The 26,304-nt window shown below is 38.2% G+C and overlaps 1 protein-coding gene across 1 annotated transcript in view; it reads left to right on the forward strand.

The window, feature by feature from the left end:
- LOC150100847 (voltage-dependent calcium channel type A subunit alpha-1-like) overlaps positions 1-26,304 on the forward strand; it is a 1,659,894-nt gene that overhangs the window by 1,107,820 nt on the left and 525,770 nt on the right. Inside the window, exon 34 of the mRNA XM_090401918.1 lies at positions 24-89. Within this exon, the coding sequence (XP_090258044.1) occupies positions 24-89 (66 nt within the window). The remainder of the gene's footprint in view (positions 1-23; positions 90-26,304) is intronic.

The raw sequence follows: 26,304 nt of genomic DNA on the forward strand, positions 1-26,304 counted from the left end.
TTTTTTTATGTTTTACTTTTTAGGCTTTACCTTATGTCTGTCTTCTTATAGCTATGCTGTTTTTTATCTATGCTATTATTGGCATGCAGGTAAGCAAATATTCATCTCTTAAAAAAAATTATCTTATTTAAAAATCCTTTCAGGTTATTGCCTTAGAAAAGCGTTCAAATATATATATTTTTATATTTTCAGAACACTGAATGCTTCAGTAAGCAGAGAGTATGTATCTGTCATATTAAAGCACCTGAAATGAAATGAGTTAAGCAGTACATTTCCATTTTATTAAAGTATATGAAAAACAGTTAAGCTGAAGCTATGATTCTCTCTGCTGCTGTGAATGGGTAATCTAAATATTTCATTAAATGTATCTTGAGTCACTCTGAACAATGAAAGCATTTGATTCAGCATAAGCTCAAAATACAGTTGACTAAGTAAAATAAAATAACTGGCCTTGTTGTGCTCTTGAAGCTCTCATTTCCTTCTCCAATCACCCTAGAATAAACAACTTTAACTCATTTGCCTTATCTTGTCCATTTGCACATTTAGCCAATCAACTTAGCTTTCATATTTTTACCAGAATAGAATGGTTAATCCTGGTCAGCCATGTCTGCTAGTTGTATGCATGTTCTATAGCTACTTATTCCTCTCAACAGCTTAAATACAGTTTAAATAGTCCCCCTCCCTTATCTGTGATTTCAGTTACCCATGATGAACCCTGTAACAAAATTATTAAATGAAAAAGTCCAGAAATAAACAATTCATAAGTTGTAAATTGCATGCTATTTTGAATTGTTTTCAGTTATTAGATCGACTGTCACAATATTGCAGTGCTTGTGTTCAAGTAACCCAGGTTCAGTACTATCCACAGTTTCAGGTACCTACTGGGGGGGGGGGGGGGGGGGGGAAGTATCCCCCATGGATGGGGGGAGACTACTGTAATGCAATCATATGAATTTCAACTTCTGACTAAACAACGCTAAAGTTTACAAGTTCTCAGTCTATCCTCATAATCAACATTCCTTACTGATTATGTCTTTTTTTTGTTACTTACCTTTGTTTGTTTGTTATGCATCGGATTAATAGATGCATAATATGGATTAATGCAGTGTAACTACTATTGTCTTATCTCTTCTGTTCAGACTCTTTCTTGACATTACAGCTAGCCTCTTGGTTGTCTTCACCACTTTTGCATAATGTATTCCCTGAATTTAAAATTTTTTTCCACAATCACCACATGATCCATTGCCTTCTTTATAGGTTTCTCCACTACAGGTTCCACCAACAGAATATGTGGCCTTCTATATGTGGTTCCCAAAAATACCTTTTGGTTGCATCACACTGGCATCATTCATTCCTTTGTTTATCTTTTCAACTTATTCAAATCCTTCTGATATTCACATGCACACAATCAACGCTATTACTAATAACCTAACTTAGATTCAGATCATCTGCAGACAAGTGAATGTCACCCTGAAACCCACTGACAGCAATGCTGACATATAGGATGAACAGTATTGGTCCCATTATTCAATTACTTAGTATCCTATAATGCAAAATACATTGCCTTTTGGACATGTATATTGCTATGCATTATGGAAATTTCCACTATCCAGATCAATTTCAACATTTATTTAGATGAAAAAGTAAAGGGGGAATATCATAGTCTAGAGTATAGGGATGCTAGACAGCCTGATAGTATTAGGAGAAAAAAAAAAGGATGGATAGCAGGAGAGATAAAAAATAAAGGCCTCAGCTCTTTGATATCATCATGTAACCAAAGGCTATCCTTTTTTAGGACGGAACCATGTGAGAAACCTCTCATGATAAAAAATCGAATTTTATCTACTCTTGGTGAATATTGCATAATCTGCATGGTCAACAAAATCTAGCCAAAAATTTGTTATTATTATTATTATTATTGAGCCTCTGTAGCTCAGTTGGTATAGACGAAGACCTTTGGTCAGAAATACCCGGGTTCGATTTCTGTCAGTGATGTGAGAAAGCTTTATCTGGTCTCTTTTGACAAAAGGTGAGTTAGCCGGTCTAAAATGAAGGTGGGGGGGTTCATCCAGAAACTAGGGCTTGTCGTCCCCACCCCAGAACAGGCAAACCGGCTCCATGAACACACACATCTACAGACATAGGACACATTGGGAGGCATAGGGCTAATCACCATATCCTCGATACGGTTGCGGTTGCAAAGTCTAAGAATAACTTCGACACTGTAAAAGGTAGAAGAGGGAGGATTAAGTAAAGTAAGTATTATTATTATTAAGATCCAACCTCTTTGGAGTCAGAGACTCATCATGGAAGGTACACACTATTGCACACAATGCTCATCCAACCGTGCCTTAAAAATATTTCAGTGTGCCTGCATTCACAATACACTCAGGCAATTCCATTCCACTCACCAACCACTCTCCATTCAAAGAACCTTCTTCTCACTCCTCTGCTCACACCCTGTTTATACAGTTTCCAGCAATGGCCTCTTGACTTCCTCTTCCATTTTATGAAAAATTCTCTTCCATTTCAACCTGATAACAGCCCCTGACTAGCTTATATGTCTCAATCACATCTCCCACCCACTTCCTGCTATTCATGAGGCTTTGCAGTTTACATTCTCTCAATCTGTCCTCGTACTCCACATTCCAAAGACCACTGACAACCTTTGTGAAACTTCTCTGGACTCTTTCCAACATATCCTTGTCACCATGAAAATCCAGTGATCAGATCTGTGCACAATAATCTATATGAGTCTGATCAAAGCCCTATACAATGGCATCATAACCTCTTTATATCTGCATCAGTGTCATTATCCAATATGATGTCTTCACAACTTCTGTATTATGGCACCTGAATTTCAGGTCCTTGTCTGCTGCTACTTCCAAGTCTCTCATTTCCTCTACCTCCTTCAAAGTTTCTCCACTAAGTGTGTACTTTGCAACCCATTATTGCTTACCATATTTAAAAACCTTACCCTTTGTAACATTCAACTGACAGTTCCACCTACCTTCCCATTCCTGCAATCTATTCAACTCTTTCTGCAAGGTCATAACAACTGCTTGATTCTGCATTGCTCTTCCCTAATATTGCATCATCTGCAAACAGCTGCATATCACTAGTTAAAGCCATCGCAATATCATTACTATATATATATTGAACAACAATAGTCCCAAAAACTGACTGCTGCAGCACACCACTAGTGACTTTACTCTTTCAGGATTCTGCATCCGCATATACAACTTTCTGATACCTATCTGACAGCCAGTCACCGATCCAACTCAGAAGTATGTTATCCAATCCCATCTGTTTCAATTTATTTAGTAGCTTGTCATGTGGGAGCCTATCAAAAGCTTTTGCAAAATTTAAATACACCACTATATATGCATCTCCCCTGTCCAAGATATTTATCACCTAGTTACAGTACATAAATAAGTTAGTAAAACATGATCTACCTTTAACAAAGCCATGCTGATAACCAAAAAGAATACTGCTCTTTTCAACCCAATTCTGTATCCTCCTTCTCACCAATCTCCTCAATACCTTCACAACTCCAGATATACAGATTGGCATATAATCTGAAGTCACAGTCTTATCAAAACCTTTCTGCAGTAGAACAATTTTACATTCTTTCTACCACCTTGAAACCTATGCTTTTGTAAGACTCTCATTAAACCAGCATCCAATGCTACTGCCAACTTCCTGGAACATTACCTTAAGACACGTGGTGATATGTCACCAAATCCTATCACCTAATTGACATCAAGGTTATTTATTTCCGGAAATACCTCCTGCTCACTTACAATTAAGCCATCCTCTCCTATGTCTTCTACACTTAAGTTCCTCATGATTCCACCCTGATTAGGATGAAATATCCTTATAAATTGATCACTGAATATCTCAACAATGTCTTCTGCAACAGTTACCATTCTACCATTTTCATCCATTAACATCATCTTACCATGATCATTCTTTCTTCTACTAGTCACACATCTAAAAAACTCTCTCAAGGGTTTTTCTTCATCTGATTTGCCAATTTCTGTTCATACTGCACTTTTGTTTTCCTTACTAACTGAGACACTCTCCTGGCTTTTTCTTTATACACTGCCTCCAAAGCACCTTCTTCTAGATTTCATGCTTAAGCCACTCATTTATCCATTTTGCATCCACCTTATTTAGCCTTTTGACCTATTAATTAATACCATACGCTAATTGGCTCTGCCAATTAGCGTATGGTATTAATTTTTTCTTTCACTTCACTTTTGCTTAACTTAATTTTCTTCTTCAGTAGTTTTTTTCTTTTTTGCCACGCTTTCGTCACTTTCATCTGCAGGGCGTTTCAATAGAAACCTGTCAAAGGAGCTTTGTTTCTTCCTCCCGTTTAGAATGTTTCTGAAATGAGTTAGGCAAGTGTCATTAAACAGCGCGCTGCACGGCCAGTTGCAACTTTTTCAGGGTGTTTCTTTTCAATAAAGTCCGAAACTTTTCCCACATTGCCAACACTTTGTTTATCTCACTTGAAGAGATAACCTCCTCTGCCTCTGCAGTTGTACCAATCTCCTGCAGAACATCCGTATGTTGCTGCATGTGTAGTTCCAGCAACTTCTCCATCGTCAGTTCCTCGGAATGTGTGGCGATAAGGTCTTCGATGTCTCCCTCATCCACCTCCAGGCCCATGGACTTTCCGAGGGACACAATCTCCTCCAGCACTTCCTGTTCAGGTCTAAATCCTTCAAAGTCCCTTTCAGCCACAGCTTTTTCTATGCAGAGGTCAAGGTACTTTTTGTAACACCCTGCCAGGCCATATCAATAATTTTGAGGCATATTAGGATTTCTTACTGCACTTAGAGTGGTAAATGAGTGGAATAAGCTGCCTGAGTCTGTTGTGGGTGCTATGACCGTGAATGAGTTTAAGGCGAGGTATGATAGATACTGTGTGAAAGACGAATAGTTGTTCTTGACATGATGTTAGGGCCTCCCTCGATGAGTCTGTTGACCCCTTGGAGTTGCCCGTAATAATAATAATAATATGACAATGTTGATGGTCCTTCCAGAACTCTCAAAGGGTGAGGTTTGTGCTCTCCATAACCTCAAACCAGCATCAGAACATGTGTTTGGTAAAATGTTTCTTGAAATTGGAGATCACCTGTTGGTCCATGGGCTGTAGGATAGGGGTGGTGTTGGGTGGAAAGTAGAGAATCTTCATAAAGCTGAACTCCTCGAGGATGTCAACCTCAAGGTTTGGTGGGTGGGCAGGAGCATTGTCAAGAACGAGAAGGGCTTGCAGGGGTAAGTCAAGGGCTTGATCTTGCAGTCGCCACTCACATTTGCACACAGTGCAAGGGTGAACCTATCCTTCATGGGCTTGTGACCTGGCATCTTCTTTTCTTCTGCTGTTATATAAGTTTTGCTTGGCATCTTCCACCAGAAGAGCCCTGTCTTGTCACAGTTGAAAACTTGTTGGAGGATCGATCAATTCAGCAAAGGTTTTTACAAATTCCTCAGCTGCCTTAGAATCAGAGCTCACTGCCTCACCATGCCTGACAATGGAGTGAATGTGGTCCTTTTTCAGAAATTTTCGAACTACCTATGACTGGCTTTGAACTGCTCTTGTGAAGCCTCCTGTGCTGAAGTATCTGGGGTCTGCTGCAGCAAATCTGCATAAATGGCTCGTGCCTTCTTGCAAATTGTAGTCTCTGTCACAGTATCTTCTGTGAGCTGCTTCCCTGTCAACCAAAAAATCAGCAGATTGTCCATCTTTTCATGGAAAGAGTTGCGTAGCTTTGAAATAATTTTAACGCCCTTAGCTGGAGTTATAGCCTTTATCGAGTCCTTCTGCTTCAAAATAGTACATATCGTAGAAGTAGTGCGATCGTACTGCATTGCCAAGTCTATTACTCTTATGCCTTGCTCATGTTTGTCTATTATCTCATGCTTTAATTCCATGGATATCACCTTTTTCCTTTTCTCACCACTGTTCTTTACACTCACCTTCTTTGGACTCATGGTTATACGAAAAAAATTAGCTAAATAACCGTACATACAAAAAAAAATACAAAATTAAAACTCAACACGACAGAAATGCTTCTGTAGGTGAGGTAAACATGTGAACTGAACGAAGCGCAAGACTCGGGAATCTGAGCAGAGTGGTGGTTGTGACGTCACCGAAGCAGGCTCGTATCTCAAATTCTGGCTCATAACTCAAGGCAAAAAATCAACCTAGTGACAGCTCGTATCTCAAAAAACTCATATGTTGGGGCACTCGTATCTCAAGGTACCACTGTATATCCTTTTCTCACAGAAGTCCAAATATGACTAGCCACAACCCAGGTGATCGCCTCCTGATCACTCTCACCCACTGGAGGAAAATGTGAAACCCCATTTACAATTACATCCTCTGATGAAATGATGAGATCTAAAACTCTCAATCCTCACATACACTCCTTTACATGCTACCTGAGATAGTTATCTCTCAAGAACTCAAGAAATTCATTTTTTCTGATAATTCTTCATTCCAATCTATACCGCATTAATTAAACTCACCCATAATAATTACCCTTCCTTTGTTCGCTAATCCAAGTTGTTTATATATTTCTTCATCACCACCCACCACCCTGTCCTATAGTAACATCCAACTAAATATGTCTTCCTTTGAACTTGCATGTTACCCAACACTGCCTCAAAACCAGGGAATGTGGTTTTGAGGCAGTGTTACTATTACATTCCAGTGCTACTATTTCCCTCTTTCATGTCTACCTTATGTGGACGTAATTCCCCTGCTATCATCACCAGCACTCCCACTCCCTTCTTGCCCTTTCTATCCTCACAAAAAATACCATACCCTTCCATTTCTATTCTCATTATGATATCATCTTCATTCGACCATGTTTCATTTATTCCAATGACTTTGCAGCAAATAAACTTAATCAGTGAAATCATTTCATCTCCCCTATTTCTGATACTTGTGGCATTTGTAAACAAACACATCAGTTAATTTTTATGTCTATAACAGTCCTAATCAAGCCACTGACTGACTGTGATTTCCCTACTACACATACTCTTTCCCAATTACCTTTATCACCACTTATCACGTATATTCACTCAGTCTCAACTTCCCCACCCACATTACAATATACTCCATCTCCATACACATATACACTGCTACTTTCAACATTCACTCTCCCTATGCTATGTCTCCCTGTCCACCCCAGCTCCCTCCTGTTTCCCTGTTCCTCTTGCATTCCCGTTCTCTCTTCTTCTCTCACACTACCATCGTTTCCACTGCCAAGCACTTTTGTCTCTTCAATACCACTCTCCTGATCTTTCACTTCATCTCTTATTTTTGATCTCTTGCATGCAGCACAATCCGTATTTCCATCTAGCAAAACTTTCTCTAGTACACTCACTCCAAATCCATTTAAATGCAACCCATCACACCTGTATAATTCCATTCCTCTCTCAAAAACATGCCATCTGTACAACCACAAGCTGTACTCCCTTCTTCTCATACAGCTCTGCTAGCATACCATTCATGATTCCAGCTCTCTGTGTCAACTCATACCATGTCATACCTTGGCAACACACTACCAACCTTTTCCACTACACTGTTTTCTTTTCTTTTCTCAGTAACCTCCTGATATTCACCTTTACATACTCTCCTTATATCCATTTAAATCATTTCTCCACATAACCACCAGTAATTCTGTTGCTTGTTTCCTCCTCATCTCCAATGCTTGAATTATCCTGTTCATTCTCCCTCCTGGATAGCAGATCTTATGGATTTTCTCATTATCTAATCCCCTAAGTATGGAATCTCCATACACTGCTATCCTGGATTCACTCATCATCTCTTTTACCTTTTTTTCTTTCATTCTATTCGTATGTTGCAATTAAAAGGAAGAATGCTTATGGCAGAATCATTTTAATGAAAATTATTAGGTATCACCTAGAATGCTTCTTTCTAAATATAAAAATTGTCAGACTTAACAATAAAATTTCCTGAATACAATATCGTAAAGAATTTGTGTGTCATATTGCTGGTTTTCAAAGTCATGTTTTTTTCCTGATTTTCCATAAATGATATGGAAATTGTTTTGGTTAGTTCATCATCATATTTTCAGATAGGATAGATAGAAAATAACGAGTGGAGAGGTATCATTGATGATATCTGATGAACTGCAACCAAAGAGAGTGGGAGTTCGATTGCAGGCCAGTGAAAATAGTCCATTTTAGGCCATCTGGTGTGAAATAGAGGTTGCTGTAGACCAGTATAGATCAGCATACTATCCACATCATTTTTCACATTCTCTGTGAAAAATGATGTGGATAGTATGCATCAGCAAATAAGCTTGATGAGTGGAGGGCAGTTAATTATTATGGGGAACTTAAATATGGGAATATGCATTTGAATTGGAAAAGGTCACATGGAAGGAATGGAATTTATGCAGATACTAAGGAATAATTACCTGAGGCAGCATGTTATGGAATATTACTAAGGGTTTGAGAGTGCTAGCTCTGATAATTGTATCCAATCAATCGTCTATAACCGAGATGACCACATTATCACCAATTGATGAAAGTGATCATGTAGTCTTGACCTGTGAGGTTGCTAAACATGTGGAAGTTTCAGTTAACAGGGATGGTAAGTATGACAACTAATAGGTCATCGTGGGTTCAAATCTTGCGATCGGCATGGATATGTTTGTGATTGATTTTAGGTGGAAGATGAATTTCATTACCAAGTGTAATACCACTGTCTTGCTTACTGGAGATCTTGAAGTGGCTTGAAAAAAGTTCCATGTTTGGTTTCTAGAATAGTTTCCAGGCTATGTAAAAAAATCAATACAAAATAATAATTTTAAAAATTATAAAATTAATAAAAAAAAATAGAAAAAAGTCCTTAGATCTCTTATGGTACTAATGTACTACATGCTTGCAACCTTTTATGAGTGGAAATCACATTAAAAAAATTTAATGGAATGGCAAGCATATTACATAGTTGGTTCCAAATATACAGGGCAAGAGGATAGTTATAAAATGCATGTTCTACAGTTTCTAGTCTGTTGCAGATTGGATCTCCAATGTTCTCCAAATTACCTCCAATTGGATCTCCAAAGTACCTCCATTCAATAGTGTTTGCTGGACCATAATCAATTTTCCAAAATATTAATTGCTTTTCTTCAACTTCTGTAATGTTTATAATATTTATTATGTATAGTAAGATTATGGTATATGGTTTTAAGTACTATGACTTTAGAAGAATAGTGCCCAATTTTCCAGTATTCCATGGTTTCAATGTTTTTGTGTGTAAGTTCTTGAACTGGTATTGGTGAGTTAGTCCAAAAGGAATGCCTCTGAGGCCCATCTTCAAAAAACTTTTAATTTTGTATTATGCATTGGTACTTAGTACATGGATTTTGCTGAATTTTTTTCCATAGTAGCCTAGTTACAAAGACACTTTATCCTACACTTGGATAAAGGAAAAAACAATAATATAATTTCTTGTCTAGTATAATTTACTTTGTAACCAAGTGAAAAAACTTTCTACAACTATCTCTGATCCGGATTAATTTAATAATAAGGTGTAAGCCTTTTCACTACTTTTATAGGAAAATATATCACATCTGCTTAATTCAACCTTGCTATCTTCCCTGACTCCCACTGATGACATTTATGTGTTTGTCTGAGAGCTGTCCTGAGTCCCAGAGGGTGATTCTATTCTCTGGAGGAGTGGCAGACCTCTGTATGATGTGGGCTTGTTTGCTGCTGTGTAGAGCTGAGGCTTGGCATGAGAAGACTTACCTGTGGCTGTACATGGCTGAGGTTCAGCTCATTGTTTCAGGAGGCGCTAACAGATGATAGTTTTTTAAGCTAAGTATGAGAGTGGCCTTTTTTTTAGATCACTCATAAGACTCTTATTCATCATCATCTACATGGATCACATGAAAGAAAGTGGCATTAAACCTGATATTAGAATTGGAGATATCAAACTTAACTATTATTTTTATGGCTGTTTAGCCTATTTTTGTTTTGGAGTAGTACCTCTTTTTTATAATGTCATTGGCTGTTTACTCAATTTTTAGGGCATTACTGATGTTTTAAAGACAGATATATGAAGAATATATAGTAGGAATAATTCGGACATATCTTTGTGGGACGTTGCTGGTTGTCTTCTTATTCAGCAGCATCCGGTGCATGCTGATATACATTTATCTGCTGTTGAAGTATGACTGAAAGGAAGGGGGTTGGAAATGTGGGGATAGAGAGATGTGGGAGAATTATCAGTGAAGAAAGACCAAGCCAGCATGACATAGCCTCCACTTCCCCCATGAGCTCTGAAGACAACGCACTGTCGAAACGGCTTACTCCCCATTACTCCCATTCCTGATCTTATCCCATCATACCCTTCTCCTTTCCCAAAAATTTCCATCTTTCACCTTCCTCCCAAAGAATTCTCTGCCCACTCTTAAAATAACCCGGGTTTAAAATTAGCATACCTCTTGCCTCACCAATAATTCTCCAACATCTCTTTATCCCCACATTTCCAAACCCCTTTCCTTTCAGTCATACTTCAACAGCAGATAAATGCATATCGCCATGCATCAGATGCTGCTGAATAAGAAGACAACCAACAACATCCTACAAAGGTATGCCTGAATTATTCCTCCTATATATTCTTCATATATCTGTCTTTAAAACATCAATAATGCCCTAAAAATTGAGTAAAAAGCCAATGAAATTATGAAAAAAGGGGTACTCCTAAACAAAAATAGGCTAAATAGTCATAAAAATAATATTTACTTAGAGGAGTAACATGAGAATTTTTCCAGAAATAATACCTATCAAACTTAATTGTTTGCTTTATACATATAATATTGTACTACTAAACACATCCACTGCAAGTCTCTAGGATTCTCTAAACTGAATAACATTTGTAATAGCAATAAAAAGACAAAAACTATAAAAATAGGCATAAACATAGAAAACTTCAACTGCATTCTGAATGGAGAACCTATAGATCAAGTAATATATTTCAGCTATTTAGGCACAGTTTTTAGTGAGGATGGCAAGTTAAATCTGGAAATAGACAACAGAATAAGCAAAGCCGGTGTGGTGAGAAGGCAGTTGAAAAAATTTATATGGAATAAGAGAGAAATTAGCCAAAATACGAAACTAGTACAAGACAGTATTTTCAAACCATTTTCAAGTTATGGATGTGAGAGTTGGGTAGAAATGAAACCCTAGATCAAAAATTAGAGACCACAGATTTCTTGGAAAAATTAGGGACCTGAATAGATGGCATGAATAGTAGAATCATATTAAATATGAAGACATTAGGATGGGACTTGACATTGTTTGCATTCAAGAATGTGTGAGCAGGGCTAATCTAAAGTGGTATGGTCATTTAAACATCATGGAAGAGGACAGGTTAGCTAAACAGGTGTTTGATGTCAGAAATGCCTTAGAATAATGAAATGTTAAATACAACAAATTGAGGGGCTGACACATAATAAAATAATTTAGAATTATTCTATTACATGGAAAATTGGTAATTTTACACTATTAATAATGTAAACGTAATCATGTAGTACTGCCATAGTAGCTTGAACACACTTTGAGAATACATATCAGGAAATTGATGATGATGACATGAGACTTCATTGTAGTTAGATACTCATTGTAGGAGTTACATACACACTATCACATGCAAAGCTGATCAAACCATGTCTGACACATTCAATGTGTCCAAATTCACAATACACTCAGGCAATGCCTTCCTCTCACCAATCACTTTCCATGCAAAAAACTCTCCCCTCACTCATTTGCTCACACACCCTCCTTAAATAGTTTCTGGGAATGATCTCTTGTCTATCCCCCCCCTTCTCCCACTGTATGACAATTTTTTTCATAGTCCAGAAATCCTGGTCTGCAAACCTGGTCCCACTGTATGACAATTATTTTCCATGTTCACTATTAATATCAACCCGAGATCAGCTTATTTTGCCTGGTGAGACCACTGCCCCCCCCCCTACTTATTGGCAGGCTGAAGTGCCTTGTAAAAGTTCCATGTTTGGTTTGTAGACCAGGATTTCTGGACAATGTAAAAATAAATATTACAAAAAAAAAAAAAAAAAAATATATATATATATATATATATATGTAGAAAGTTTTTTACCTTGGGTATAATATATGTTAAAGATATTAATAGTGATCAGAGCTTATTCAGCCTTTACCACGAGTTGCCTAGACTTGCACTACCTTGTGGGTCAGTTAGACTCGCACTACGTGCAGGCGCAAACTTGACTTATTTGTCTGTTTGCTTACTTGGGAAATGGAGTAAAACCAGGTTTTAAATAGCTTGGTATCTTTAACACACACACACACACATATATATATATATATATATATATATATATATATATATATATATATATATATATATATATATATATATGTATATGTATAATTGATCAAAATAAAAAATCCATAGCTCACTCACAGTACAAATTCACTATAGGTTTATTACTAGCCCTTCCTTGGTGGGAACCACATATTAATAAAAAAATAAAAAAACTGTCTCAATCATATTTCCTCTCTTCTGTTCACGAGGCTTTGAAAATTACATTCCCTCGCATTGCAGGAAAAAGAAATCTGGTACATTCTTCGGTTAATCAGATGAGAAAATTTGTCTTTAGTGGAAGGCAGGATCAAGGAAATGTTGTTTATTGAACTTGAAGGTTCTCTGGAATTCAAATTTTTAACACTTTTGAGATGCATAAGAAATGCCTTTTATGTGAGGAATGGAAATTCTCTTGGAATCAAATGATTAGCTATTGGTAATGTAATACCTGTCCAAAATAATAGTGATTTGGATGGAAAATATCCATTCATAATCATGTTGCCTTTTATAGATTGTAATTCTAGTCTGATAGTGTCCTCAGAAAGACACTTTCAGACTATGGATTAGGTACAACACAGGCTAGGCTTCTACAGTCTCAGCCTAAAATTATCTACAATGATTATGAACATCTTTTGTTCATAATCATTGAACTTATTTTGCATACAAATTCCAACCCATCTTGGACACATAGTCTCTTACAAAAAAAAAAAATTTAAAAAAAAAATATAATAATAATAATAATCTTGATATGAAGAGTTCATTTCATGGATGCATCTCAAAGATGTTCAAAAACTTTAATTCCAGACAGTGTTCAAGACAATAAATGGATTTCCTTGATCCTGTCTTCCACTAAAGACAAAATTTCTCTCTTGGCTCACCCAGGAAAGTACCAGATGCCTTGTTCCTACAATCCCTTCTGTTTCAGGCGGACCTGGTATTGTAGACATCATAAGAATATATGGATTCTAGTAGCAAGGCTTATACGTTGGTCCTACATAACTGGTAATTAGTTTACAGAATTAACAATGCATATAAAGTATATTAATTAAAGGTAACTTTAATGAATAACTTCTATATTTCGGCAACGTCACGTTGCCATCTTCAGGAACATAAAGATATGGTATGTGCACGCAGGCATTAACAAAAGCAAATGAGGAAGAAAGCAAGAAACTAATATTGTTCCTAAAGTCCTAATGGTCCTTCAGCCCAACTGCCAAGACAACCCAAATTAGCCCTCTGCTGGGCTAATTTGGTTGTCTTGGGAGTTGGGCTGAAGTTCTCATAATATAAGTCTCCCAAATTTGGGGTAGTTTCATGCACCCAAATTTGTTGAGGTTAAGAACGTTTTTTAGAGCTGCTGATGATTCCTTGAATAATCTTTCATATTTAAACTTGCTGTGGTGTATTATTATTATTTTTGTTTTCTTCCACCGAATTCTATGGTGGGTATCTAAGGCATGGTCTGCCAGCCCAGAGCGGCTGTACTGGTGAAAACAGATGTAGTCTTTGTGTTCTGAAATCCTGATATTTGCTGTTCTGCCTGTTTGGCCAAAGTAGGACAATTTGCAGCTGCAAGAGACCTGGTATACACCAGGTAGGTCTAGGGGAAGTGGTTGATCTTTGGTAGAGCAGATAAGGGATGCCAACTTTTTATATGGTCTGTAACAAGAAGTGAGGTCATATTTTTTGAGGATATTGGTTATTTTCTCAGAGGTGCCCTGGATGTAGGGGATGGTGATAGATTTGGTGTAATCTTTATTGTGGAGGGGGGGGGTTTCTGGTTTTAGTATTTTTTGGATTTTTTGGGGGTTATAGCCATTGGCTAAGAAAGTGTTGAGGATGTGGTTTAGTTCAGTAGTTAGGGCCTTGTCATCTGAGCAGATTAATTTTGCCCTGTTATATAATGTTTTTATAACCTCATATTGTTGTGAGGGGGGGGGGATTGCTGGTGAATGTATCTACCAGTATGGGTGGGTTTTCTGTAAACAGAGAAAACCAAAGATCCATCAAGTTGGCGAGTGATTAAAGTGTCTAGGAAGGGGAGGGTGTTGTTTTCCTCTTTTTCTAAGGTGAACTGGACTCTGGGGTGTTGGTTGTTTAAGTGTGTTAGGAAGGAGTGGAGTGTGTCTGAGCCATGTGGCCAAATAGTGAACACATCATCCACGTAACGAAGTTAAATAGTGGGGTGGAGTTTAAGCTTTCTCTTCAAAGGTCTCCATAAAGAAATTGGCCAAGGGTGGGGAAAGTGGTGAACCCATGGCTGTCCCCTCTATCTGTTTGTAGAACTTTCCTTGCCAAACGAAGTAGCCTGAGTTCATTGTGAACTGAAAAAAGGCTGAGATATCAGGAGGAAACTTGGCTTGGATGAGTTCTAGGGTTTCTTTGAGTGGGACATTAGTGAATAGGGAGGAGACGTCAAAACTGACCATTATGTCAGTGTGTCGGAGTGAGAGGTTTTCTATACTGGCTTTAAAGTGGGCTGAGTTTTTTATGTGTGATGGTGTTTTGCCAGTATAGTGTGTGAGCGTTTTGGCTAAATATTTAGCTAGGTTATAAGTGGGGGAATCAATGCCATCCACTATGGGACGTAATGGCACATTTTCTTTATGTATTTTTGGGAGCCCATGTGTACGGGGGAGGTCTAGAGTTATATGGTTTTTGCTTGTTAGTAATCTCCACAGGCCAAGAAGTGACCTTCACCCCTTCCTTGATGAGGAAGGGGTGAAGGGATGACACCTGTAGGTGTCATATAATAATAATAATAATATAGTATGAATATGGCTATGTGAGTCATGTGAGAAATATTACATCTCTCCATCGAGTTAACTCTCAGTATCTTCATAGGTTTTACTGAGGTCTCCTACTGATGAAAATAAGTAAGGATTAAAATCAACCCGAAAAGCATGCCCCTCATTCTTCTTCTTTTTCATTAGCTTCTTTCCAACCACTGCTGCATACAGACCCTCCTTTCCTCCTTTAACTTCCCAGATGTCTGTCTGTCTTTGGCCATTGCCCACCATCTCATGTCAAACCTTTGTAGATCATCCTGCCATCTTGTTCTTTGGCAACTTTTCGTTCTCTTTGTGTCCAATGAGTGATTAATTTTGTCTTTGAATCTTTGAATACTTTTTGAAAACTTTGAATCAGTAAACTTTATTATATTATCTTTGAATTGTATCTCTTGCTTTTCCTTTATTAGCATGAGAAAGTTTTTCATAGTCCATAAACTCTTCTGAGCCTGAAAAGTTTTCATTTGATGATTCACAGCCTTCTCCATCTTTACATTTACAACCATGTGAGGACTTCTGTGAGGAAAGAGAATGTGTTGAACTACAAGCTGGTTATTACGAGAAGCTTAGGAGGTAGCTTGCAGCTGTAACATGGAATGAAGAGTTGGGTGGAAAGGAGATCAGTACTACTTTGATGATATTCAAGAACTATCTGGTACAAGCAATGCCTAAATGTATTCCAAGAGTCAGAAGGTTAAATAAGGTAGGTGTGGAATGGATGAATGAAGAGATTAAGTATGCTGTATGGAGGGAAAAGGCTTCATGGAGGCAACATAAGACGAGTGGTAATAATAGTAGTTGATAATAATAATAGTGGTATTCCATGAGGAGTACAAAGAACATGCAAGGAGAGTGACTTGGTTGGTAAGGGTAGCAAAAGTGCAGCATGAGCAGCAGTTAGCTAATGAAGATAAAAAAAAAATTCTAAGGTGATCTTTGGATTATGCAGCCAGCAAAAAAAGAGTGATTATAGCAGGATGATATTGATTGGAGAAAATGGTAGAACATTGGAGAAAAATCTGCTGTTGAAGATATACTTGAGATATTTACTGAGCAGTTTATCAAGGTCTTTCATCCTTGTGAATGTGACATCATTTGGAGTTTGAGAGTAGTGGATGAGGAGGAGGAGAGATTGACTGTCAGTGAGCAAGTGGCATATGTGGAAATAAGCAAATATTACATTATTAAGGCTGTGGATTTGATGATATATCACCATATATTTTGAAGGAATATGCCCGAGAGTTGACATCTGCCCTGACATATTTGTTTAAGATGAGTATTACATTGTCTCATGTTCCAAAGGAGTGGAATGAATTGTGCCTCTGTGCACAATTCCAAGTGGAATTGTGCCTCTTCATAAAGGAGGTGACTCTTGACACAGAAATCTGTGTGTCAGGTGCTATACTTAAAGTGTTGGAGAGGCTGGTGAGAATCAGAATCCAGATTTGGGTCAATAACAGTCATATTACCTTTGATGGACAGATTTGCTAAAGCTAGGTTCTGTTTTAGTAATCTGCTTACTTATTACAATAAGGTGACAGCAGCATTGGACGTGGGATACTGATACACAGTAATATACACTACAAAGGCTTTTGATGAATTACCACATGATAAGTTGATAGTCAAACTAAAGCAGTTTGGTTGGATATTAGACTAGTGCATTGGATTGGAGACTGGCTGTCTGATAAGTATCAACAAATTGTTTATAGGGAGCAATATCCCAGAAGATGAAAGTGACTAGTGGTGGGCATCAGGGGTCTGATTTAGGGCCATTGCTGTTTAACCTGTTAATGATATTGAGGAAGATTTGAATGCAGATACAGCTGTTTGCAGATGATGCAATGTTGGGACAAATTGTGAGGAGTAGAGCAGATAGTGGGACCTTACAGAAAGACTTGAATAGACTGATTGAATGAGCATGGGAATGGAGATGCCAGTTCATTGCTGTGATATGTAAGTTTTTAAAATTTGGAAAACAAAGATGGGGTGTAGAATTTACTCTTGGTGGAGATATATTGTTGGAGGGAAATATGAGGTCTTAGGGTGATGATGGATAAGGATCTGAAATTTAGAGGATATATTACCAAAAGTGTGAGGACAATACAATGAATTCTGGCAGTAATGCAGAGGACGCTGACTTGGACGTAAGGAGGTTATGGTTCCATTGTATAAGGCTCTAATTAGTACACATATGGAGAAAGGCCCAGAGCTGATTGACTGAAATAGTTTCTAATGTCTGGAATGTTGAATATGAAGAAAAGTTGAGATGATGCAGTATGCAGAGTCTAGTGGATATGAGGAAGAGGGGTGATATGATAAAGATGTACAATTTGGTAAGGGGTTGTTGAAGGATTAACAATGAAGAGATTTTTTCATGAATATAGGGAGAGTACAAGTGGAGGCTGGATGCCTGAAAGGTGTATAAGGAGGGTGTGAGCAAGGGGGTGAGAAGCAAGTTTTTTGCATGGATAGTTGTAAATAATTGAAATGCATTGCCTGAGAATGTGGTGTGGTGTCTGCAGATAATTTGATTGTGTGTTTAAGGCATGGTTGATGAGCTGTGTATTTGACAAAAAGGGACCTCCTAGATGAGTCTGTGACTCCATGGGGTTTTAGGATAATAATAATAACAACAATAATAAGTCGATCTTATGTGCTTAGAGTTGTTGAGGACTGCGATACAGAAATGAGTTGATAATTTCAGTATATTTTATGATGGCCTGCAAGGGTTTGTTTTCAGGGTGTCATGATTAAGCAGTTTGCTTACTAATTACAAGCTGAAAATGTTTCTTTATAAAGGAGATCCATATAAAATGATATACTTGCATTTTTCAAAGATTTTTAGCAGACTACTATTACGTGACAAGCTGGTATCTAAATTGAAATATATGAGATTAGATATCAGAGTTGGATAGCTGATTACCTGTCAGATAAGTATCAGCAGGTTGTGTATTGAGGAATAGTATCCCAAAAGAGGAAGTCACTAGTGGAGTCACAGAGATCTGTTTTGGAACTCTATTGCCTAACTTGTATGTTAATGGCATTGGGGAGAAGTATGAGAAGTACTGCAGATGTTGTAGCCTTGCTGTAGACTATGCTTTGGGGAAAGTGAGTGGATCTTACAGTTTAATTTTGCAAAGTGCAAGGTCTTGAAATTTGGTAAGCAAAGTTGGAAATCTGAGAGTGATGATGGGCAAAGATTTCAAGTTTAGGTGTCACATTACTAAAACTGAGATATAATTAGGATAGGAGATATGACTGAGACATATAAGTCAGTGAGGGGGGGGGTTGTTTCCTGATTGATGTGGAAGAGATTTTTCATAGCGTAAATGGAGACATGGGCAGAACAAGAGGCCATTTCTGGAAGCTGTATATGAAGGGCATGAGCAGGGGAATGAGAAGCAGATTCTCTGCATGGAGAGTGATTGGTGAGTGAAATACATTTCCTGAGAGTGTTGACTGCCAAAATTCTGAATGAGTTTCAGGCATGGTTTGATGATCTTTTTGTATGAGAAATTATGGACCTCCTGTGATGAGTCCTTTGACTCCATGGAGGTCAGCTTTTAATAATTATTATTATAACATCCTCCATGAAGTCAGCAGATTCATCTGTGAGGTTCATTCAACTGACAACATATTTATCATACTGAATCTTAAAATCCTTAACACTATAACCCTCTTCACCACACTCGTACATAACTTCCAAGTTCCAAGATAGCCTCAAGTTTTTCCCCACTCATCTTATGCTTTTTTTTATAATCCCCTCTGGATTAATCTGATAAAATCCCCTCACTAACATAAACGTCTGTATTATTTATGTTTATTATCTCTATATGCCACCTGTTTTCCTCCTATATGCTAAACTCTGAAATCAACATTTCTTCAAACTCTCTCCATAGCCAGCAATCCAAAGTCCTGATGTTGTCTTAGTCATTCATCTCTGGACCTCTCCAATTTTTCATCATCACATTGAAAACCAAGTGACCAAATCTGAGCACAACAGTGAGCACCACTTCCTTATATTTGCATATTGGAGTACCTCTTTTCATCAAAGCACTATGATGTGAAGTCATTGCAACACACTTGCAATATGCCCTCTAAACTCATTCGCCTGTCAACTATCATTCCCAAATCTTGAATCTCATCCACTTCCTGCAGTACTGCACTGGCGATATAGTACACAGCCTTATATTTATTCACTTCAAAATGCAACACCTTGTACTTATTCATATTTCAGCTACAACCCCATTCTTTTGTCCAAGTCAAAAGTCTAATAAAATCTTCCCGAAGCAAATTAGCATCAGCAGTGTTACTTATAATTCTCCTCAAATTTGCGTAAGCAGCAAACAAATGAAGATCCCCAGTAAGTCCACATGATATATCATTCACAAACAAGTTAAACCGGTCTGGCTGGCCGAGTGGTTAGCATATCCGCTCTCCTGCCAAAAGGCTGCGAGTTCGAATCCTGCTGTGGGCATGGATGTTTGTGATTGTCTGTGGAAAAAACTAATGGTGGTAGTCAGCAGTAGATGGCATTGGTGTATTTGTGGTCAGTTTATGGATTGAGTGGTGGAGACGGAGTTGTAGAGCAGGTGCCCTCCCTCGATGAGTCTTTGTACTCCCTGGAGGTGTCAAATAATAATAATACTAAACAGCAGTGGCCCAAACACAGAACCCTGGGGTATGCAACTGGTTACCCCTCCTTTTTTTTGAGACACTACTCCATCATAGACAACTTGCTGGTACAATTCAGAGAGCCAGTCACCAATCTATTTAACTAATATACTATCTATTATCATCTCTGCAGCCTGTATACCAGTTTATCATGTAGTAATCTATCAATGCTTTTGCATTAGTTCAAAAATATAACTGTATATGATTCTTCCTTAACTAGCATGCTGATTACCTTAACATGCAAATAATGCAAATAAAATAATTTTGAATTTGAATTTGCTAAATTGACTACAACAATAGTTTTACTGACTGGTACATAATTAGAAACTTCTGTCCTAGAATTTAGTTACATGGAAATCAGCATTAATTATTAAAGGAAAGTAGGAGAGACGGAATGAGAGAGAGAGAGAGGCAGGGGAGTGCTAGAAGAGGATAAAATGGTAACAGTAGGAGAGAGGGAATGAGAGAGAGAGGTATGGGAATGCTACAAGAGGAGAGAATGGAAACAGTAGGAGAGGATGCTTGGAGTGCGTTTGAGGACAGAGAGGAATTGTATGCAAGCGACCATTTACATTTGGATGAGGAAGGACATAGGCATCTGAAGAGATTGATGTTCTGAAAAAGTCAGTGTGTCCCAGGAAGGATGGTAGCAGGGGTGGTCTCTTGTGGGAATGGGTACTTGGGAGAAGGGGGACGACATCAGATAACACTGAGCCCAGTGGAGTCTAGAGGGATAATGCTGGGTATTTATATGCTATATAATAATGCCAGGAATATCCAGAATAAGGGAGAGGAATTGGTGGAGCAGATACCAGGGTCTTATACAACGGAATGATAAATGTTTTATCTCTACAGGTCAGTGTCCTTCTCATTATTGCAGCAATCCTCTGTGTTACCTTCGCCACCTTTGCAATATGTCCCCTAAATTTCAGGTTTCTATCAATCATCAACACCGAGATCTCTTGTCTCCCCTACTTCCTCCAGTATCACTCCTCCCATAGAGTATGCAGTGTCCCATCGATGTTTCCCAAACCTCAAGACCTTACATTTTGCTGCATTAAACTGAAATCCTCATTCATTTGCCCATCCATCTAGCTTATTCAAATCTTCTTGCAGGGCTGCCACATCTGCAATATTACTTATAATCCTTCCCAGCTTTGCATCATCTGCAAACAACTGATTACCCCCTTGCAATCCAATGTCATTGGATTGCAAGGGGATATTCAGTTATTTGCATTCAGTCTTTATATCACTGACAATGTCATTGATATAAAGGTTAAACAATATAGGTCCTAGTATTGAGCCCTGTGGGACCCCACTTGTAACCCTCTGCTTCCTTGAAACTGCCCCACCATACACACCTCTCTGATACCTATTGGACAGCCAATCCTGAATCCAGTTGACCAATCTGACATCCAGACCCACATGCTACAACTTAAATATCAACTTATCATGTGACACCCTGTCAAATGCCTTCACTCTCTAAGAAAATGGCAGTATATGCCTTTCCCTCATCTAATGCTCTTGTAACTTTATCATAAAAGGCTAGCATATTGCTAAAACAAAAGCGCCCCTTCACAAATCCATGTTGACTCTCACAGATAACATTACCCTCATCTGCCCAATGCTGTATACGGTCCTTCACTACTTTCTCCAAGATCTTACTAACTACTGATGACACACAAACTGGTCTACAATTAAACACTTCCAGGCTGCTACTGCCCTTATGCAATGACACTATCTTACCTTCCTTCCATTCCATGGGCACCTTTCCTGCAGCCAGACTTTCATTGAAAAGCCAGGTCAAAGACACTGTCAGTTCCCTAGCACATTCTCTCAAAACTCGTGGTGAAATACCATCCAGTCCCACAGCTTTACTGACATCCAGATTACTCAGTATTTGAAAACACTCTCCTCCTGTACCTCTAAACCTTGACCTTGCCCTATCCCTCTAACATTAAAACTGACTCCTCCAGAATGAAATACTCCAATGAAGTGTTCATTGAACAATTCTATTATGTCCTTTGCATCAGTCACTCTTTTCTCATTTTTATCCCACAATTTCATTCTTTCACAGTCATTTTTCCGCCTACTGGTTACATATCTAAAAAATTCCTTAGGATTTTTCTTTGGATCTTAGGCTAATCTTCTCTCATATTTCAGTTTCGTCTTCCTTATCATACTAGTCACTCTTCTGGCCTGTGTCTTATACTCTTCATGCATCTTCTCTTCTCCTGTCTCCTTATATCTCTTCCACAGCCTCTTTTTCGCATGCAATTCCTGTTTAATATTGTTTGTCATCCACTTTACTCCAAATTGCGTCCTCTTCTTTACTCGTGGTATACAACTTACCATTGCTGCTAACAAATATTCTTTCACAATTTCCCACACACTAATGATATCCTCGCATTCCAATTCCTCCTTCCATAAACCTTCCTCAAGTTAACATCTTAGACTATTATAATCATCTGCCTTATAATTCCCGTCTCTGTGATACTCCTGCATGTCTATTCACTTTCCAAGTCAAAACTTTATGGTCACTTTCTCCAACTGGTGGGAGAGATGTCATCTCAGTTATTATCAATTCTTCTGATGCTATAACCAAATCCAAAACTCTTGAACCTCTTGTTCCCTCTATTACATGTTGTCTAAGACATTTGTCCCTCAAGAATTCTAGATATTCCATTCCCTTATTGCTACATGCATCTTCCTCTCCTCAACTTATACTACTATAGTTAAAATCTCCCATAACAATCATTTTTCTTACACTTGCCAAACTCAACTGTCTAAACATTTCCTGGTGCTCACCCTCTGTGCTCCTGGGTCTGTAGCAACACCCCACTAAATATCCTGTCTTGCCCACCTCCACCTCACACCATATGCTTTCAAAATCATTAGTGTCACTGCCTTCCACAGTCTCCACTCTTAGATTATTGGGATCGTATAAGAATTATTGGGATCACATAAAAATTATTGGGATCACTGAGACGTTGTTGACAGAAGAGGATATAATAACAGGAATAGAAATCGCTACGTACAGCATTTTTCAGCATGATAGGAAGGGAAAGCATGGTGGTGGAGTACTGTTTATGATGAGTGATGACCTATGTTCTCTAAGAGTGGAGACTTTGGAAGGCAGTGACAGGAATGATTTTGAAATCATATGGTGAAGGCATTTGACAGGGTGCCACATATAAGCTGATATTTAAGTTGCAGCACATGGGTCTGGATGTCAGATTGGTCAACTGGATTCAGGATTGGCTGTTTGATAGGTATCAGAGAGTTGTGTATGGTGGGGCAGTTTCAAGGAAGCAGAGGGTTACAAGTGGGGTCCCACAGGGCTCAGTACTGGGACCTATATTGTTTAACCTTTATATCAATGACATTGTCAGTGGATTGTAAGGGGATATGCAGTTGTTTGCAGGTGATGCAAGGTTGAGAAGGATTATTAGTAATAGTGCAGATGTGGTAACCCTGCAAGGGGATTTGAATAAGCTAGATAGATGGGCAAATGAATGGGGGTATCAGTTTAATGCAGCAAAATGTAAGGTCTTGAGGTTTGGGAAACATCGATGGGACGCTGCATACTCTGTGGGAAGAGTTATACCTGAAGAAGTAGGGGAGACAAGAGATCTAGGGTTGACGATTGATAGAAACCTGAAATTCAAGGGACATATTGCAAAGGTGGTGAAGGTAACACAAAGGATTGCTGCAATAATGAGAAAGACGCTGACCTGCAGAGATAAAAGAATTATCATTCCATTGTATAATACCCTGATCAGACCACACGTTGACTATTATTCTCAGACTTAGTCCCCAGGATTTGATGGGGATAAATTAACTGTGGAAAGGGTACAAAGGCCGATAACAAAGATGGTTTCAGGACTGTACAATGTTAGTTATGAGGATCGGCTGAGGGAATGTCGACTGCAGAGTTTGGTGGTTAGAAGGAGAGGTGATATGATTGAGACTTTTAAACTGTTGAGAGGTGGTTACAGGGTTGATTCTGGGGAGTTCTTTTGCTTGGTTGAACAGCGGGAAGGAGTGATGACAAGATGCCATTCCTGGAAGTTACGAAAGGAAACTGTGAGCAAGAGGGTGAGGAGTGGTTTCTTTGCATGGAGGGTGGTTGAACCATGGAATGCATTGCCTGATGCAGTGGTTAGAGCGAGAGCGGTCAATGAGTTCAAGGAGTGTATGATAGACTTTGTGTTTCTTAGAGGGGGGGACCTCCCCTCGATGAGTCTTGATAGACTTTGTGTTTCTTAAGAAGGACCTCGCACGATGAGTCTTTTGACTTCATGGAGGCCTGAATAATAATAATAAAAAAAAATATAGAAACAACTACTGTGTTATAGTGAAACTTCATAATATGAACCAATATATGAATCGCCTTACCACCAGCCTAAGCTTTTCATATTCACTAGCCTTGTAGGTATACATACAAGGGTGGTCTGAGAAGTTCTCTGCCTAACAATGAAAACATGAATTTATAATTTCAAAATTATTTTTATTTTTCAACATAATCTCCCTTAAGACTAATACATTTATTCCAGTGGTCCTCCAGCACCATTATCCCATCCCTGTTGTGGTTCTCAGTAAGATCTGCAAAATACCCCTCTACAGCTATAATCACCTCTTGATTCGAAGAAAGATGATGACCAACAGGGAAGAGTTTTCATTTTGGGAAGAGATAGAAGTCAGAGGGAGCCAAATCTGGGGAATAGGGTGGATGTTCCAACAATGCATAGTGCAGATCCCTTAATTTTCCTATTGTGAAAAAATCTTTGTGGGCAGGCATTGTCCTGATGAAAGATAATTTTTTTCTTCTGCAAACCGGGTCTTTTCTCACAAATTTTTTCTTCTAGTCTGGTTAAATAATCAGAATAATTTTCCCTAGTTATTTTTTTACTCTCTTCAAGATAATTAATAAACAAAATGCCTTTAGCATCCCAAAATATTGATGCCAGACCTTTTCTGCTGATGGAACCGACTTTGTCTTCTTTGGCGCTGAACAACTGGCCTCTTTCCACTGCTTGGAGCGTTTTAACAAGAATAAAATTGATTTTGTGTGTCGATTTATTACTATGGATGAGACTTGGATTCTGGTGGGTAATGGTGAATCCAAGTCTCATCCATAGTAATAAATCGACACACAAAATCAATTTTATTCTTGTTAAAACGCTCCAAGCACTCTTCAGAGATTTTCATGCGAGTGCGTTTTTGATCTGCAGTGAGCAGACATGGCAGCCATCTTATGCAAAGCTTTTTCATTTGCAATTCTTCATGCAAAATATATATCCTACACATTCTTTTTTAAAGGCTATAGTCTCAGCAGTTTCATGAACTTTGACTCGCCGGTCATCCAATACCATATCATGCACTTGATCAATGATTTCTGGTTTTGTTTCACTTTATGGACATCCTTCACGTTGACGATCTTCAAGGCTGGTACAGTTATGTTTAAACTCGGCAGCCCATTTCTTAATTGTCGAAAATGAAGGAGACGAGTGCCCATAAACTTTTATGAATTTTGAATGAATTTCTTTTGGCATTAAGCCTTCTTTTACAAAGAATTTTATAACCGCACGATACTCAATTTTATCCATTTCAAGGGATACGGACAACACTTTTGCTTCAGACAGCTATATTAAAACAATCTTCTTGATAGAATGACTTGCAAATTCACATGGATGCTTATGACAGATGTACCAACTTAAAAAAATAATATTGCCAATGGTGTTGTCATCTATGGTCGAGGTCGAGAACTTTTCATATCACCCTCATAAGTATAGTAGAACTATACTTATGGAGGAGTACTATTTGGTCTTTTTCCACTCCTTAGGAACTTCACCTGCTACAAGACTTTCATTAAATAATCAGGTCAGGTGCATAACTAACTCTTTTTCAGATTCCTTAAGAGCACAAGGTGATAAGTCATCCAATCCCACATCCTTATTAACATGTAGCTTGATCAACACTGATACACCTGTGATTCTTTCACTTCTCTTTTTGCTAATACTTGCCTCCCTTCTATATATTGCACTACATCATTTGCTCAGTATGATGTATGCTGATAAAGTAATGATTCAATAATTCCACTATATCCTTTGCAACAGTCACTCTTCTACCTTGATTATTTAGCAGTATCAAGCTGCCATAATTATTCTTCCTCTCGCTTGCCATATAATTTATGAATTAAGCAGAAACGTTTGTTAGGTGTTGCTTGTAAGAGAACTGCGGTCCAGGGTCACGCCCAAGTACTTTGGAAACTTATTGTGTCGTAGTAAACATCCTGCAAAGAAGATATGTAAAATGACATCTGCCATGTGATTACTAAGGTGAAAGCTTGATACTTCTGTTTTGTCTGGATTGAGCTGGAGTTTCCATTTTTTGTAATATTCACCTATTGTGTTCAGATCTTTTGTACCTCTTCAGCCT

The sequence above is a fragment of the Typopeltis vanoorti genome, chromosome 12, assembly GCF_054136105.1.
Source record: "Typopeltis vanoorti isolate ZY-2024b chromosome 12, IOZ_Tvanoo_1.0, whole genome shotgun sequence".
NCBI lineage: Eukaryota > Metazoa > Arthropoda > Arachnida > Uropygi > Thelyphonidae > Typopeltis > Typopeltis vanoorti.